General features: G+C 42.2%; 1 protein-coding gene across 2 annotated transcripts in view; it reads right to left on the reverse strand.

Moving 5' to 3' along the window:
- The window catches only part of HECW1 (HECT, C2 and WW domain containing E3 ubiquitin protein ligase 1), a 407,661-nt gene that overhangs the window by 56,718 nt on the left and 334,439 nt on the right, over positions 1-16,504 (reverse strand). For both annotated transcript variants that reach the window (XM_047763338.1, XM_047763339.1), the window contains 3 exons: positions 11,453-11,587; positions 4,555-4,660; positions 3,524-3,620 (listed from right to left, as the gene is read on the reverse strand). In XM_047763338.1, coding sequence (XP_047619294.1) covers positions 3,524-3,620; positions 4,555-4,660; positions 11,453-11,587 — 338 coding nt within the window. The remainder of the gene's footprint in view (positions 1-3,523; positions 3,621-4,554; positions 4,661-11,452; positions 11,588-16,504) is intronic.

The raw sequence follows: 16,504 nt of genomic DNA on the forward strand, positions 1-16,504 counted from the left end.
AAATCAGGGAAGACTTATGGTCTGACTCTAAAAAAAAAAATCTCACTGGAGTTCCCACTGTGGCACAGTGGGTTAAGGATGTGGTGTCTCTGCACCAGCTTGGGTTGCAGCTGAGGCACAAGTGGGATCCCTGGCCTGGTGCAGTGGGTTAAGGATCTGGCATGACCACAGCTGTGATGTAGGTCGTAGCTGTGGCTTAGATTCAATCCCTGGTCTGGTAACTTCCATATGCCTTGGGTGTGCCCCCCCCCCCCCCCCCCCCGCCAAAAACAAAATTCACTTTTTTCTTAAGTTTTGGAGATGGTTTTAGAGTCACATGCACTTGTAAGAATTTAATACAGAGTGATCCAATAGAGTCTTTCCTCAGTTTCCCCCACTGGATAATTAAAAATAAATCTATTATAAATAGATACGGCAGATACTTTTTTTTCTCTCTGATTATAGAAATGTGAGTCCAAATCTTCATCATTACTTACACATTTTCAGGTAAAAATAAAATGAACTTGACCTTGTGGTGCTGGGATTTTAAAAAAGACAAGGACATTTTGGCCTCTACAAAGATACACAAAATGGGATTAGACGGAGCAATGCATTGCTGGTAGAAGTGCCACTGCACTAAGGCTCTTTGCCAAAACCTGGTCGTGCTCACAGTGGCTTCTCTGACTGGGGACCTGAAAACTGGAGCAGTGCACACATCATTTTACAGACAGCAGGAAGAAGGCCGGCCAAGGGAGCGAGCACCACGCCTCCTCCGCCGCTGCTTCTCTCTCCACGTCCCTGTGTCCTTGGGTCTGTGTAACTGAGTGTTGCTCTCCAGTCCTGATTCCACCGCACGGCCCTCTTGGTTGGAGGACGCTTGTGGACCCTGCTCCTCTGGTTTTCCAACCCTGGCCCCATGAAGGACTCTCAGACTGACGTGTTCCCCCCAAGGGCAGTGCGCCCGGGGCAGGTCATCCTGCTGCCCCAAGGGACTCACATCTGGGGAAGCCCCTGGTCTCCCTCCCTAGGGAAAAAGGGAGAGAATGTTCTAGGAACGACTCTTTATTCCACAGTTCCTGGGGAAATGACGTCCTGAGAGGGTCTGGGGTTGCTGTGAGCTGGGGTGTAGGTTGCAGATGTGGCTGGATCCTGTGTTGCTGTGGTTGGACTTCGTCCTGCTCTCTGTAAAATGATGTGCGGACAGGTCTGCTCCAATCTTCAAGTCCCCCATCAGAGAAGCCACAGCTGCGACCTACACCACAGCTGTGGTCATGCCATGAAGAGGTGTGTTCGATCCCTGGCTTCGATCAGTGGGTTAAGGATCTGGCATTGTTGTAGGTTGCAGACATGGCGTAGATCCCCCACGGCTGTGGCTGTGGCTGTGGCTGTGGCTGTGGTGGGCAGCTACAGCTCGGATTCAAGCCCTAGCCTGGGAACTCCCATAGGCCATGGCCCTAAATAGACAAAAAAAAAAAAAAAAAAAAAAAGAAAGAAGGCAAGGCCAACCAGGGGCCCAAGGAGCATGAGGATTCCAACCAGCCCCAAAATCACAATGCGATTAGTGTCACATGGGCATCCTGCCCTCTGCCTGCTATTCGTTGGTGTATTTCCTCCAGGACTATATCCCAGAGAGGCTCCTTGGGTACTGCGAGGTCCCCTGAAGAGTGAGAGCCATTGCGGGGGCCAGCCCTGAGGATCCCCTGAGGGAAGCTTAAGGGCGTGGGTGACAGGTGTTTTAAGGAGGTCAATGCTGCCTATGGCAGAGTGCTAGGGGATATCTTCCAAGCCATACCTGGTGGCAGGATTAATAACAACCTGAACAGCAAAGAGGCTATTTTGTGTCGGTGACATTGGGGAGGTCAAGGTAGAGGATGCCAGCTGTCAGCCAGATTCAAAAGGTCACCAGGTGGGAGGCGGGACGTGAGAGGTGGTCGCTGGCTTCATCCTTGCCCACGTTGCCCGATCCTTGACACCCTCCCCCCAGTGCAGCATCTCAACGGTGCCCACGTGGTGACCCTGATTCAGTGAGGAGGACACGAAGGGCAGAGGAGTAAATGACACGCCTCCATCAATGCTCCCTAAGTGTTGGAGCAAACAGGCACACCAAGCGGACACAGTTACCACCGTGCAGCTTTTGAAACGCTGGGTGGTCAACTGCAGGAGCCATAGGCTTGAATAGCTTGGTGAGAAAGTGAGATTTAAATTGAGAAGATATTTTCTCTTTTTATCACCATAGGCGGCTCTCCCTTCCCAAGAAGTGATTCCTGAGTTTCAGAGACATGCATTCAAAAATGACCCTAATGCACATGAGGATTTTTTTTTGCGGGCGGCACACCCGAGGCACGTGGAAGTTTCCAGGCCAGGGAATGAACCTGCGCCACAGCAGTGACAACGTTGGATCCTTAACCCACTGCCAGAAGGGACCTCCTGGACATTAGGATTTAGGTAGTTAGAACATATATGATACTTTTTGTTTGCTCGTTTATTTATTTTTTTAATTTATTTTCTTTTTACAGCCATACCTGTGGCATATGGATGTTCTCGGGCTAGGGGTCGAATCAGAGCTGCAGCTGCAGCCTATGCCACAGCCACAGTAACACTGGATCCCAGCCACACCTGTTAATCTATAACACAGGTTACAACACTGGCTCCTTAACCCACTGAGCGAGGCCAGGGATGGATCCCGTATCCTCATGGATACTAGTCGGGTTCATAAACTGCTGAGTCACAACAGGAACTCCTTTCATTTTTTTTTTTTTTGCATTTTTAGGGCTGCACCTGCAGCATATGGACGTTCTCAGGCCAGGAATCAGAGAGCTGCAGCTGCCAGCCTACACCATAGCCAGAGCAACATGGGATCTGAGCTGCATCTATGACCTATATCACAGCTCACGGCTGGATTCTTAAACCACTGAGCAAGGCCAAAGACAGAACCTACATCCTCAAGTATAGTGGTCAGGTTTGTAAACTGCTGAGCTGCAAGGGGAACTACTATTTACTTTTTTTTAAATGAAAAATCTTTTAAATTGTAGTACTTATGGTAGGCACCCCAAATAGAAAACTTCCATTTCAATTTTTTTATCTTAAAAAATATTTTATATCAAAGTTAAATATCTTGGAACAGAAACAATGTGGCTGTTTAAAATGTTATGTAAACAAGTTTGAAAGAGGCAAAAAAAGTTTATTTTTCATGTTGCCTACTGATTTTGAGTATAGTCATCTAATATCCAGTGTACCATGAAACAATTATATTTTTAAAATAAAAGTAATTTATACGGTGGTTTATACAAAATTTTTTTGAGGAAAGCTATTTTGCTCCCTCTCTGTCCTTTTGCCTCCAAATCAATGGAAATCATTTGGGTATCACAGGAATAATTGGTAACCTGACAAAAGGACCATCTCTGATTGCAGAGAACATAAAACCCCCTGGACGCTTCATTTTGCACATGCAGCTTATGATTTAAATGCACCAATAAAATACAGCATAAGCGTCTGCTCTCTCTGCACGGAGGTTGTCCCACCTGGTTGATGGACAAGCCCTTACCTGAGTGCATGGTTTCTTGCCAAGCTTGGCTGACGCTCTTGCAGCATTTCAAAAATATTTGGCTGGCGAAGAAATGCCACAATCTTGTCATTATATGCTGAAACAGACAAAAGCAGAAGTTGCGGTCGAGTCTTCAGCCCACAGATAATTTCGCTAATGATTGGAAAATGGCAGCTTGATACCAGGATTAATGGAGGAGTTTGAAGGGCAGGCAGCATACTCATCAAAAAATGTAAGCTCTTGAGGTTTTTTTTTTTTTTTTTCCCCTGTGACATAATGGCATTATTATTTTTCAAAGATCAAACCAAAAGCGAACGAGATTTAAGTTAATTATCTTTAATATTCTGAGAACTTAACTGGGTGTTAACTCATCCCCCTGTGAACAGAGGAGGACAGAATTCATGAGAGGAGTTCTGTTTCCTTCCTTCTGACTTTTCTTGGCCATTGTGCCATAGCTATGACAGCAAACGATTCTTGATGAGTTCAAAGAAATCCCTTTCTGAGCACTTGCACTTCGACTTTGACCCCTGGCTGATTTCCCAACAGTGATCATGAAAATATCCAGATGCATCTGGACTTTCTCATCTCATTTCCCCTGACACAAGTGGCATGCATTTGGGGAAGAAGTAGCTGAGGTTAGGAGTGGAGATTGTGCCGTCTCATCCCTGTACACACACAGGAAGAGAGCTCTGAATTAAAAATACCAACTGACAGTGACACAGTCTCTCACCCCACTTAAGCTACAGTCTCCTGGGACCCAGCTAACCAATCACTGAGTAGAATGGAAAGGGTGGGGGATGAGGGCCTGGAAGAGAGGCGAGAAGAGAGAGGGGAGGAAAGAGAAAAGGACAAAGTGGGGAGGAAGGAGGAAGGGAAATGGGTGAGGGGGGATGGGAACAAAGGGTAGGGAGTGGACTATGCCATAAGAGAAGAAAAGGAAAATACAGAATCCTGAATACTAAAGGGGGCACAGTAAGAAAAACAGGGCTAAGTGATGGGTCCCCAGGGGGTTCACAAAGCATGATACGTACCCAGTGGCAATGGTTCATGTTGATGTTGGCTTCGAATTACAGCTACTAAGCTGTGTCCTGGCCTGGCCAGTAAAGAGGCTCCTCTGTTTCTAGAGACTTCTGAGGCCTAATTTCAAAATAAAATTGTTAGTGTTAGAAAGCTCATCTGTTTTGGATGATGTTTGGATATTAATTTTTCAATATGAGGGGTAAAATGACCCTGACATCACCTAAGCTAAAGAAGCAATGGGGAATTCTTGTTGTGGCTCAGTGGAAATAAATCTGATTAGTAACCATGAGGATGCAGGTTCAATCCCTGGCCTTGGTCAGTGGGTGAAGGAGCTGGTGCTGCTGTGAGCTGTGGTGTAGGTCGCAGATGTGGCTTGGATCTGGCGTGGCTATGGCTGTGGTGTAGGGTGGCAGCAGCAGCTCTGATTTGACCCCTAGCCTGGAAACTTCCATATGCCAAGGGTGTGGCCCTAAAAAGATTAAAAAAACGAGAAGCAGCAATGAAGTTATAATTATCAAAGGGATGGAAAATAAGCAAGGTAAAACAAATGACTTCAGTGGAGTGGTTGATGTTGTGGGTTTTTAAATTTTTTAATTATTTATTTATTTATTTTTTATTAAAATTCTTTTTTTTTTTTTTTGTTTTGGTCTTTTCTAGGGCCGCTCCTGTGGCATATGGAGGTTCCCAGGCTAGGGGTTCTATTGGAGCTGCATCCACCGGCCTACGCCAGAGCCATAGCAACGTGGGATCTGAGCTGCATCTCCAACCTACACCACAGCTCACGGCAACGCCAGATCCGTAACCCACTGAGCAAGGCCAGGGACCGAACCCGCAACCTCATGGTTTCTAGTCGGATTCGTTAACCACTGCGCCACAACGGGAACACCTGATGTTGTGGTTTTTAAGAAAGGGATTATGCCAAATATCATGAACGTTCATCAGAATAAATATACTGAATGGATTAAGAAACACCTCTCTTCATAAGTGTGTTAAAGCGACGTAGCGAATTCGCATTGTAGCTTAGTGGTAACAAACCCAACTGTAATCATGAGGATGTGGGTTTGAACCCTGGCCTCACTCAGTGGGTTAAGGATCTGGCGTTGCTGTGTGTTGTGGTAGAGGTCACAGATGTGGCGGATGCAGCGTGGCTGTGGCTGTGGCGTAGGCCAGCAGCTGCAGCTCTGATCAGACCCCTAACCTGGAAACTTCCATATGTTCCAGGTGCAGTCCTAAAAAGTGACACAAATAAATAGACAGACAGACAGATGTAAATAAATTCCAGGAGTATTATCAGTAAGGTCGGTTTATGAACTTCATCCCTAAGAGTCAGCACTGCCCTTCATAACCAAATGTGGAATATGGACAGTCTCTCTTCAGCCGTGTTTATTACACGCAAATGGCCTTTCTTGTTTAGTGGCTTTTATTTCATTCGCTATGCTGGCTGCTTTTCATGCAGTATCTTAAAACTTCACAAAATTCGGCAAGATAAGTATTATTAAACCTAGTTTGCAAATAGGGAATCTGAGGATCAGAGAAAACTAGATTTTTCCAAAATTTTCAACTGGAGGAGATAGAACCCGGATACTAACTAATGCTTAACCACAGAGAGTATTTTTACTTCCCCTACTATGGGTCTGCCTCCCGGTTTTGGTTGGGCATTTTGACAAGATGTCGGGGACTACAGACGTTGCTTAGCTTAAAACTGATACTTGTGATAATTAACTTTAATTGAGCTCAATCTCAAATGTTAATAAGTTCCCCAGGTTCCAGAGGGTGAGTCCACATATATTTTCCTCCTTAAAGGACCCTGAACGGTGAGTTCTTTAAACAGAGGCACCATTGGCCTTACATAACGGAATACATTCACCAGCTATTATGGGGTTGTTGTAGATTATAAGTCACTCTTTGATATTTGGTTAAGTTGCCAAAACAGGCTTTAAAATATTGAAGAACTTTGAAGATGACTTTGTAAGACATTCCTAAAGGGCTCAAACATCCAGACAAGACAAAGAAAGAAAATTCTCCCTCTGAGACCAGCATACAATTCGCTCACACAGAGTTCAGGAGAAGGGGTGAGCTGCTATGCCACAAAGTCCAGAAACGTCAGGTTCTCACAAGGGTCACTGAAGACCAGGCCCTGTGTGGTATTGCAGGTGACAAAGGCAGGCAGATGACTTAGGGCTTCCCAATGAAAGAAACTGTAAGGGCTGGTTTTCCTTGGGGTCCTACTTTCACACTCCACGCAGATAAGAGTGACACCCTTCATCTGCGGAGATGTGCTGGCCGTACACTCTCCGCACGTGGCCATCTTTGAACCGCTCCTCTGGGAGCAGAAGGGGAGGCAGAGCCATCCTTTCCCTCTCCTGATCCTTCTCCTTGCCCAGGGTTTACTTGAGGGCCAAGGGCGTGGGTCTGGTACCCCTTTGGTTGCCTTCTCATTTTGATGTCATCAGCGCTCAGCTCTCTTCAGCTGGTACAGCCACAGCCACCAGGGGTAGAAGCTGGTGCTTCTCTAAGAGCACTTACCTAGTTAAAAGGTCACAATGCAAAGTGGGGAAAGCAGGACTGGCTGATGGCTGATACGCAATAGTGAGTCTCACACTTCTCTTTTTTCCTCCATGAATTAATAAGTCTATAAAAGTTTTCTTATACATAAATCTATCCCTTTTCAAGGGAATTGTGTCAGTCTGCATTAATTGTGTGGTTTTGTTTGTTTGTTTGTTTTTCTTTTTATGGCTGTGCCTGTGGCATATGGAGGTTCCCAGGCTAGGGATCAAATCGGAGCTGCAGCTGTCAGCCTACACCACAGCCACAGCAATGCAGGTTCCAAGCCTCGTCTATGATCTATGCCACAGCTGGCAGCAACGCTGGATCCTTGACCCACTGAGCAAGGCCAGAGATTGCATCCTCGTGGATACTACGTCAGGTCCCTAACCCACTGAGCCTCAATGGGAACTCCTTAATCATGTGTTTAAGATATTTTTGATGTTGTAAAGACAGGAATCTCTAAGATCACTCAGTTGAAGAATATCTAAGTGATGAAGTACAGAGGGAAACCAGACAAGCAGATAGACCTGATAGTAGACTTCAAGAAGGCGTGGCTGTGCAATGAACTTGGGTGATGCCTGCTGTCACACTTTGAGCAAAAGTGTCTAACTTAGTGGCTGCCTGGAAATGAATAAGGCTTTGAAACAGGAAGAGGCTCACTCCCCCCGCCCCCCTTTATTTTTTTGGCTCTACCTGCAGCATGCAAACGTTCCCATGCCAGGGATCAAGCCTACACCATAACAGTGACAATGCTGGATCCTTAATCACCAAGCCACCAGGGAAGTCCTTGGAAGAGGCTCACTTCTATTCCTGGGAGTCCTAGGGAGTCCCTGTGTCTCAGACATGCTTAAGGGAAAAACTACACCTGCTTCTGAGGTCATCTGCTCCCTGGCAGAACCGAGCCAGCTTAAAACATTCCAGAAACCAGAGGAAGGTTGGCTCGTCCGAAGAAAGGTGACTGGCTGAGGGATATGCCTCATGCTGACTATGAACGAGGTGGAGGAAACAAGACAGGGGAGAAGTGGGGCTTGTGACGTGCAAGCCATAACGTCTGCCGAGGACAAAGGAGGTGCCTGCACAGTGGTACTGGATGACCTACAGACGAGAGCTGGAGGATGGGAGGAGTAAAGAGAAACATCCTTCAACCAGGGGGCAAGAACTTACAGGGACAAAGATGATTTCGGGCAGGGCTAAAGAAGACTCTGAGATTCTACGACTGGATAGCACTTACTACGTACTAGGATCCTGGCGGCCCTGAGTGGTACTAAGTGGTCTATCCCGAGGCATGTCTGATATCAACTGAGCAGCTGATTTCCATCTCACTGCAAATACGATGCTAAACTTGCCTTGCTAATGCCTGAAAATACCTAGAAAAATGGATTTTCCATTGAAAACCAAAATAATACGAATCACAGAATTCCCTGAATTTGACACTTTTTGTCTTACTGAGTTTCTTAGATAGGGGTGTGTGTGAGAGAGAGAGAGACAGAGAGACAGAAAGAGAGGCAGAGAGAGGTGAGCCCCTTGTGACCTGCCTCTCCCCAGACACGCTGTGACTATTCTCCTCTGACTGGATAAAACCCAGTTTGCAGTAGGGACTACTTTTTAAGATTTCTTTTCCTTTGGATGTTGAGACAGCTTTAATCATAATTGCAAATGTGAAAACTTCAAACACTTGGCTTTCCAGACAGAACAGATATGCTCAGAAAATAGTTTTCCTTGACTGGTAAACAAGCTTCTCTTCTGTGTTGCGATCTGGAAATGTAAACTGGTGATTTGAAATCTGCGATTGAAAATTGCAGGTTTCAAACTGAATCTGGGTTAATCATCAGCTAATGCTCTCTTGAAACCGCTGGAGACCTGATGATAAAAAAAATAGCAAGTTCAGAGGAAAAGCCCAAGTGATGAATTTGTGCTTATCTCTAGATTCCTTTTGTATTCTAAAAGTGGATCACTAACCAGGTTTGCAGAACTATACGGAAACAACAGAGAGAGATCAATATTTGAATTGTTCAGCATATTTGTAACAGTGGGTAATAACATAATGTACAAAGAAAGGCTTGAGTTAAATTATGGTAAATCCATATAATAACATATAGAAGAATTTTAATGGCTTGGAAACTATCCACAAGGTACTGCAATGCTAAAAGAAGATAAAGAACCATAGACAACATGATTCAATTTTTCACTTCTGTGTACACCAGGAATTGTCTCTAGATGGGAGAATGATTGTACCAGCCTTCTAATTTCTTTTCCACCCATGTCTGTGTTTTTTTCATTCATCACATACTATTTATGATTCAAAGGTGTATTTTCATAGGTGTCTGAATTTTACAAACTTCCAAACAAACCTGTAATCAAGTATAGGTTCCATGGAATCAAGAGGAAAATGACTTAGGATGGAGCATGGTAATATGCGAAAATAGAATGTGTACATGTATGTGTAACTGGGTCACCATGCTGTACAGTAGAAAAAAATTGTATTGGGGAAATAACTCTTAAAAATAATAATAATAATTTTTAAAAAGAGGAAAATGACAGATTTTAAGAAGCAGGGCAGAAGTTACCCTCCCAAAGGCAAGCTTCCTGAATGACGACTTCTCGCTGTCATCAGAGCCAATGCAATGACTTTTGTCATAAAAGCAGCTCACTGCAAAGAGTGATGCAGAGAGACTTCTGCTTTGAGAGTGAGATGTCAGTTTCTCTTTCCTGCTAGACTCTTGCCCTTTCCTGAGGCAATTACTGCTAAGCTTTTTTGCATACACACTTCTGGAAATTGTCTGTGACTAATGATTTTCTACCTTGACCAAGATAAAGTGGTCAAATAAATGAATATTTTGTGTTGTGTGGGCCATCTCTATTAACGTTTATTTCTATTGGAGACTGCAGTATAAACAAGACAAATTTGAACTTCAGTGATTTCCCTACTGATAGAGAGATGGGATTCAATATTTATAAGCCTTCTCTGCTCTTCCAATTCCATTTGGACACTAGGGAAGAGACAAAGCCTGTTTTGTTGGTACTTAAATATAGTGGAGACAGATATGCTGTGTTAAAATGCATGTTAAAATGTCAAATAATGATCTTGTAATGCATAAAACCCTATATTCCTGATAACTGTTTTAGGGAGACAGCCTGAAAAATTTTCAGGTGAGGTAAGGGCTAATGCAAAAGGTGTTGAGCTGTTGAGCAGTGTCTCTATGAATAACCTGTCATTGGGGTTTTGGGGGAAATTTTTTACCTTTTGGATCTTGCATATAGAAACTGATTTTAATTCTATTCTTAAATGCAATAGATTAAAAAAAAATTAACCCCTGAGCAACACTCAGGAAATGGCTTGGAGTTCCCTGGTGGTTCAGCAGGTAAAGGACCCGGCATTGTCACTACTGCAGCATGGGTCACTGTTGTGGCATGGATTCAGTCCCTGGCCTGGGAACTTCCATATTCTGTGGGCACAGACAAAAACAAACAAACAAAAAACCCAACCAAACAAACAAACCACAAAACCCAAGAAGAAATATTCATGAAGGGGGACCAAAAATACTGATTCCTAAAGCTGAGGTCTCAGAATCATCTATAGTGAATTCCTCATTGCCCATGATAGGTGACACGGAAGAATCATGGATTATTGAAATAGTTTATTGATTATTCCTGAGTCTCCTATTTCTAAGTCTGCTTAGCTATCATTTCTCACTGGCTCTCCTCCTGCTTCCAAACTCATTGTCAACTTGTCTAAAGGCACACCTGCCAGCCTTTCTAGCTGGCTTCGCTGTTCATCTTTTCTGTGAACTGTTAATGGGGCTGTGAGTCAAGCCTCACAGACTCTGAGGATCACAGAGCTGGAAGGGACTTTAATGGCCATTAGTCCCCTTGTCCCCATGTGCAGATGGGAAAGTTGAGGAAGGACCCAGAAAGGGAAATGTGGCAGAATGACACACAGAACCTCTGCTAGAAGCTGGAAGGGGCCCTCCCAGCTAACTCAAGTCCTAGGAACCCTTTCTTCCACACCCCTCAACTTCCTTGAACTTTTGCTATCTTTTTGTCACCCCAGCTTAGAACCTCATCATCTTATACCTGGTCTGTGGCCATGGCCTCTCATGGCCTTTCTCTCTCAAATCCCCCCCTGCTACTATCTTGCCTCTTCTTGGCCACCGCTGTCTCCTTTTAAAGAGACTGCTTTACACTGGGCTAGGAGTTAGGAAATCTGGTGACTTGAGTTCTTGATATTCCATTTGCTTGACTGTTAAACACGATGGTTAACTGGGGTGGAGCTACCACCTAGGAGGGTTTGGAAACGAGTGGGGGTGTTTTGTATTGTTTCTGTTTTTGTTGCCATAGTAACTGGGGGAGAGGGGGTGTTACCTCTCCAGCACTGTAACTTCGGAGCCTCTGGAGGTGCTGTCGATGTGTCAGATGGTTGGGAAGGCGACCATTCTGAAGAGGGATTCGGGGGTCAATGAAAGTGGTAGCTCGGCTGTTGTGGTCCACGAAGAAAGACTAGACAGACAGACCAGGAAAGAAAGTACATGCATGAGAATGAGCCAAAAGGAGCCAAGGAGACATGGGAACGCTCGGGAGCGCAATCATCACATTAATATCTGTCCCTCCCATTCATCTGCTCAGAACTAGATGGAAGATTGGAGAAGAGTATTAGAAAATATAAATATATTCTTTGATAATATTAATCCTTTAATAATAATAACAATAAAAACTAGGCAGAAGATGCCTGTACTTCCGCTCTCGTGGTGTTCAATGAAGCAACACCAGACCCTGATAAACACTTTCCACTGTGAAGTCACAGGGCAGCGACACCTTACTTACCATGGAAAACAAGAGAGAGCGAACCTTGGATAGATAAAAACCACTCTTATAATTAATCATGTGTAGACCAGTTAATTTTTTAAAATAAAGCTCTTTTTAATTATAAAATTAACACAGTCTGAGGAAAAAAATGTGAAAAGGATAAAAAAGTAAGAAGAAGATAACAAAAATCCTCTCAAATATTATAATCTAAAGGTAATCATTAAAATATTTGGGTGATTCTTTTTCCAGCTTTTTTCTTCCTATGCAAATAAGGAATATATACATGTTTTCCCCACATCAGCACCTACAATTTTGTTATTTTACGAGCATTTCCCTAAGTTATTAAATATTCTCTTAACACAGAGTTTTAATGCGTATATGGTATGCAGCTTGATGAAGACATAATAATTCATTTCAGTATCCTCTATTGTTGGAATGTGACTTTGTATTGTTTTAAAATAATGCTTCAATAAATATGCTTGTACATAAATCTTTGTGGCCTGTCTGATTAGTATATATGTTCCAATACATGACAAACTTTGTTCTTTAAAATTACCACTCACAAAAGAGAAAACTAATGTTTTTCCTCCTTTTATGAAAACTTGTGTACTCTAAAACGGCCTTTCAACTACCCTCTTTTAAACAAAATGTACTGTCTGGTAAAGATATCTTCACCTTAAATGACTTCAATGTTCATTTTAAATATGTTCACGCATCACCGACAGAAGTCGTCTGAGAAATTTTATAGAGATTTAGAAATTACTCTTGGGGTATAGCTTATAGTTTCAAGTATTCAATGTCGCTGTGAGCGAGTCCTAAACTGTCACACAGGAAGAAGTGGTTTTGTGACAGAGATCAGGAATGCCCACTACGGGACAAAGGCAAAGAACTCTCCCAGTATCATGTGAATTGGGATCTGTGGCTGGAAATAAGATTTCCCAGGACAGCATCCCACATAGTCTCAGGAAGGGCCGTGCGTCCAACCGTGCAGTGGGGACCGAAACGGTGTTCCCGGAAACACTGTGTTAGATGCTCAAAAATGATGCCAGTGATATAAAAAAATATAACGAATCTCAATAAGAATGAAATGTGGGTGGAAAACAATATTTATTAACATGTTTACATGAGATTTTTAAACACACAAGTATCAGCTAAATGAATCTACGGTAAAAGTAGACTTTTTATTATTCAATTATATGTCTTGAAGTTTCTAAAGTTAAATGGGTTTCCTATATATATAAATGGATCTCCTATATACATATATATGTACATATTTCCTACATATGTATAAATATGTATCTCTGTATATGTGTATTCCTATATATGTATTAAGTGGGTTTCCTATATATGCGTATCGGTAAATTTTTAGTATAAATTCCTAAAAGTTCATTACATAAAGTTAGGAGAACATTTATGGTTACTGATCCATATTAACAAACTGCTTTTATGAGACTTGTACAGATTTATCATCTTACCATAAGTCCACAAATCATTTTCATGGACTTTACAAATGCTGAGCATTGGAAAGAACTCTTAGAAATGTTGAAAGTAAACAAAAAAAAATATAAGGGGAGTTCCCGTTGTGGCTCAGTGGTTTGCGAACCCGACTAGGAACCATGAGGTTGTGGGTTCGATCCCTGGCCTTGCTCAGTGGGTTAAGGATCCAGCATTGCTGTGAGCTGTGGCGTAGGTCGCAGATGTGGCTTCGATCCCATGTTGCTGTGGCTCTGGTGTAGGCCGGCGGGTACAGCTCCGATTGGACCCCTAGCCTGGGAACCTCCATATGCTGCGGGAGCAGCCCAAGATAATGGCAAAAAGACAAAACAAACAAACAAACAAACAAAAATATAAGGGAAGCCAAACATTTTCTCATAGGTTTATTGGTCAATTTCTTCACTGCAGTATTAGCTACTTTGCCTTTTTGTTGTGGGGATATTAAGGTTTTCTTTATTTTAAACAATATTTTAATGATTTTTATTTTTTTCATTATAGTTGGTTTATAGTGTTCTGTCCATTTCTACTGTACAGCAAAGTGAACCAGTCACACATATATATACATTCTTTTTCTCACATTATCCTCCATCATAAGGGACTAGATAGAGTTCCCAGTGCTACACAGCAGGATCTCATTGCTTGTCCATTCCAGATGCAATAGTTTGCATCTATTAACCCCAGACTCCCAGTCCATCCCACTCCCTCCCTCTCACCCTTGGCAACCACAAGTCTGTTCTCCAAGTCCATGAGTTTCTTTTCTGTGGAAAGGTTCATTTGTGCCTTATATTAGATTCCAGATATAAGTGATATCATATGGTATTTGTCTTTCTCTTTCTGACTGACTTTGCTTAGTATGAGAGTCTCTAGTTCCATCCACGTTGATGCAAATGGCATTATTTCATTCTTTTTTATGGCTGAGTAGTATTCCATTGTGTATATATACCACATCTTCTTAATCCATTCATCTGTCGATGGACATTTGGGTTGTTTCCATGTCTTGGCTACTGTGAAGAGTGCTGCAATGGGTTTTCTTTTCTTTTTTTCTTTTTTTTTTTTAAGTGCTTAGGAACTGACCTGCCTTCAAATTGCTTTTGATTTTTGTTTCCTTTGTTTTCTAAGAGATAGAATTTTTCATATTACTATGTATACAAATCTCTTAATCATTTCTCTCTAGCTTGAAGTCAGTTAAATGCTTCGTTATATTTTTCTAGCTTTATTTTGGTGGGTTAATTGTTTCTGAAACTCACTTTTAGCATCATATGAAGTTCTAATTGGATTTTTTCTCCAAGAGCTTCTTTTTCTTTTTTTTTTTTTTGGTCTTTTTGCCTTTCCTTGGGCCGCTTCTGCGGCATATGGAGGTTCCCAGGCTAGGGGTTGAATCGGAGCTGTAGCCTCCGGCCTACGCCAGAGCCACAGCAACGAGGGATCCTAGCCGCATCTGCAACCTGCACCACAGCTCACGGCAACGCCGGATCGTTAACCCACTGAGCAAAGCAGGGACCGAACCTGCAACCTCATGGTTCCTAGTTGGATTTGTTAACCACTGCGCCACGACGGGAACTCCAAGACCTTATTTTTCTAAATCACTCATTCCCTATTGTTTCATTACATATAAATTCTTATGAATACTATGCTCTGTTTTGGGAATATTTTGTTTCAATGGTCTGTGGGAGTTTCACTGTTTTAATTATTAATGTCTATAGAGCAAGTTGCCTCTCATTATTATCTTTTTCAAAATTTCTTAGGTATTCTTGCCTGCTTATTTTACTTTTCTAGAAGAAATAATTTTATTAGGTTTCAAAATAGTTATCTTGCACTTTGTTTAGAAATGCCTTAAGACTATAATGATTTTAAATAGAATTCATTCTTTATAATTCCCACTTCTGAACATAAAATGACTGTCTACTCAAGATTTTTTTCTCAGTAAAATTTTGTAGTTGTCTTCTCGAAAGAAACATTTTAGTTAAGATAGTTTATAGATACTAAATATTGTATGTTGCTATTCTGAGTGCTTCCCCCCCCTCCCCGCCCCGTAATCTTTGTAATTCATCATTTGCTAGTACTTAGGAAAGCTGTTATCGGGCTGGATGGTTTAGGTCTGCTCACCATATTAAATTCTTCCGAGGAATAAATTACTCCCTTAGATATAGCCTCTTTGAGGTTAACTTGCAAATAATGATAATTTTGTCTCCTTCTAAGAGCTCTTTTGTCATAGACCGTCTTTGTTTTCTAATATAGGTGAGAACCTGCAGAAAAATGTTAGATAAGAAATGGCAGCTGCAATCTTCATGTTCTTTATTTTGACAGGAAAACCACTAGGGTCCATTGGAAACAGAATGTAATGCCTTCCGTTAAAGGAGACTTTATCATGTCATGAAAACATATTTACATCTCTACTTTTTACCAACACTGTGTTTTATTTTAAAAATATATGTAAAACTGTTTTTAATTTGTATCAAGGACTCGTCTAGCATTTCTTAAAATGATTAACTGAAATTTCTCCTATAAGCTATTGGTTAAAACACCAGAGATAATAGATTTACTAGTGGTAAATGACCCTTATACCTTTGGGAGAAAAATCTGTTTAATTTTGGTGAGTTATTCTTTCAATATACTGTCAAAATCAACTTCATTTTTTAATAAGAGCTTTTTGGAATATGAGTGAGTTTTGCCTGTAGTTTTTTAAGAATTCAGATTTCCCTCGTTTTACCTGTACGGGTGTCTGTTTAGTTTTACGCAATTTAACCACACACGTACATTCATGCGCCCACCACCATGGTCAAGATGCTGGATGGTTCCATCCCCATAAGGGCCCTTCACGGTGCCCCTCACTTCTTTTTTCTGCCATACCCCTGGCATATGGAATTTCCCAGGGCAAGGATGGAATCCAGCCTCAGCGGTGACCTATGCCACAGCTGCGGTAATGCCAGACCCTTAACCTGTTGTGCCACAGGGAACTTTGTGAAAGCTTCTATTTTGTATTTATTTTTCGGATAATGAAAGCAGGGCTGCTAATGCTTTGAGTGCAGCCTTTCTGTATCCAATATTTTATTAAGTATTTACTCAAATGCATTTTCAATAATTTCCGTATAATTTCTAAGTCTTAATTTTATTTAA

This window comes from Phacochoerus africanus, chromosome 16 (genome assembly GCF_016906955.1).
Source record: "Phacochoerus africanus isolate WHEZ1 chromosome 16, ROS_Pafr_v1, whole genome shotgun sequence".
NCBI classification, from domain to species: domain Eukaryota; kingdom Metazoa; phylum Chordata; class Mammalia; order Artiodactyla; family Suidae; genus Phacochoerus; species Phacochoerus africanus.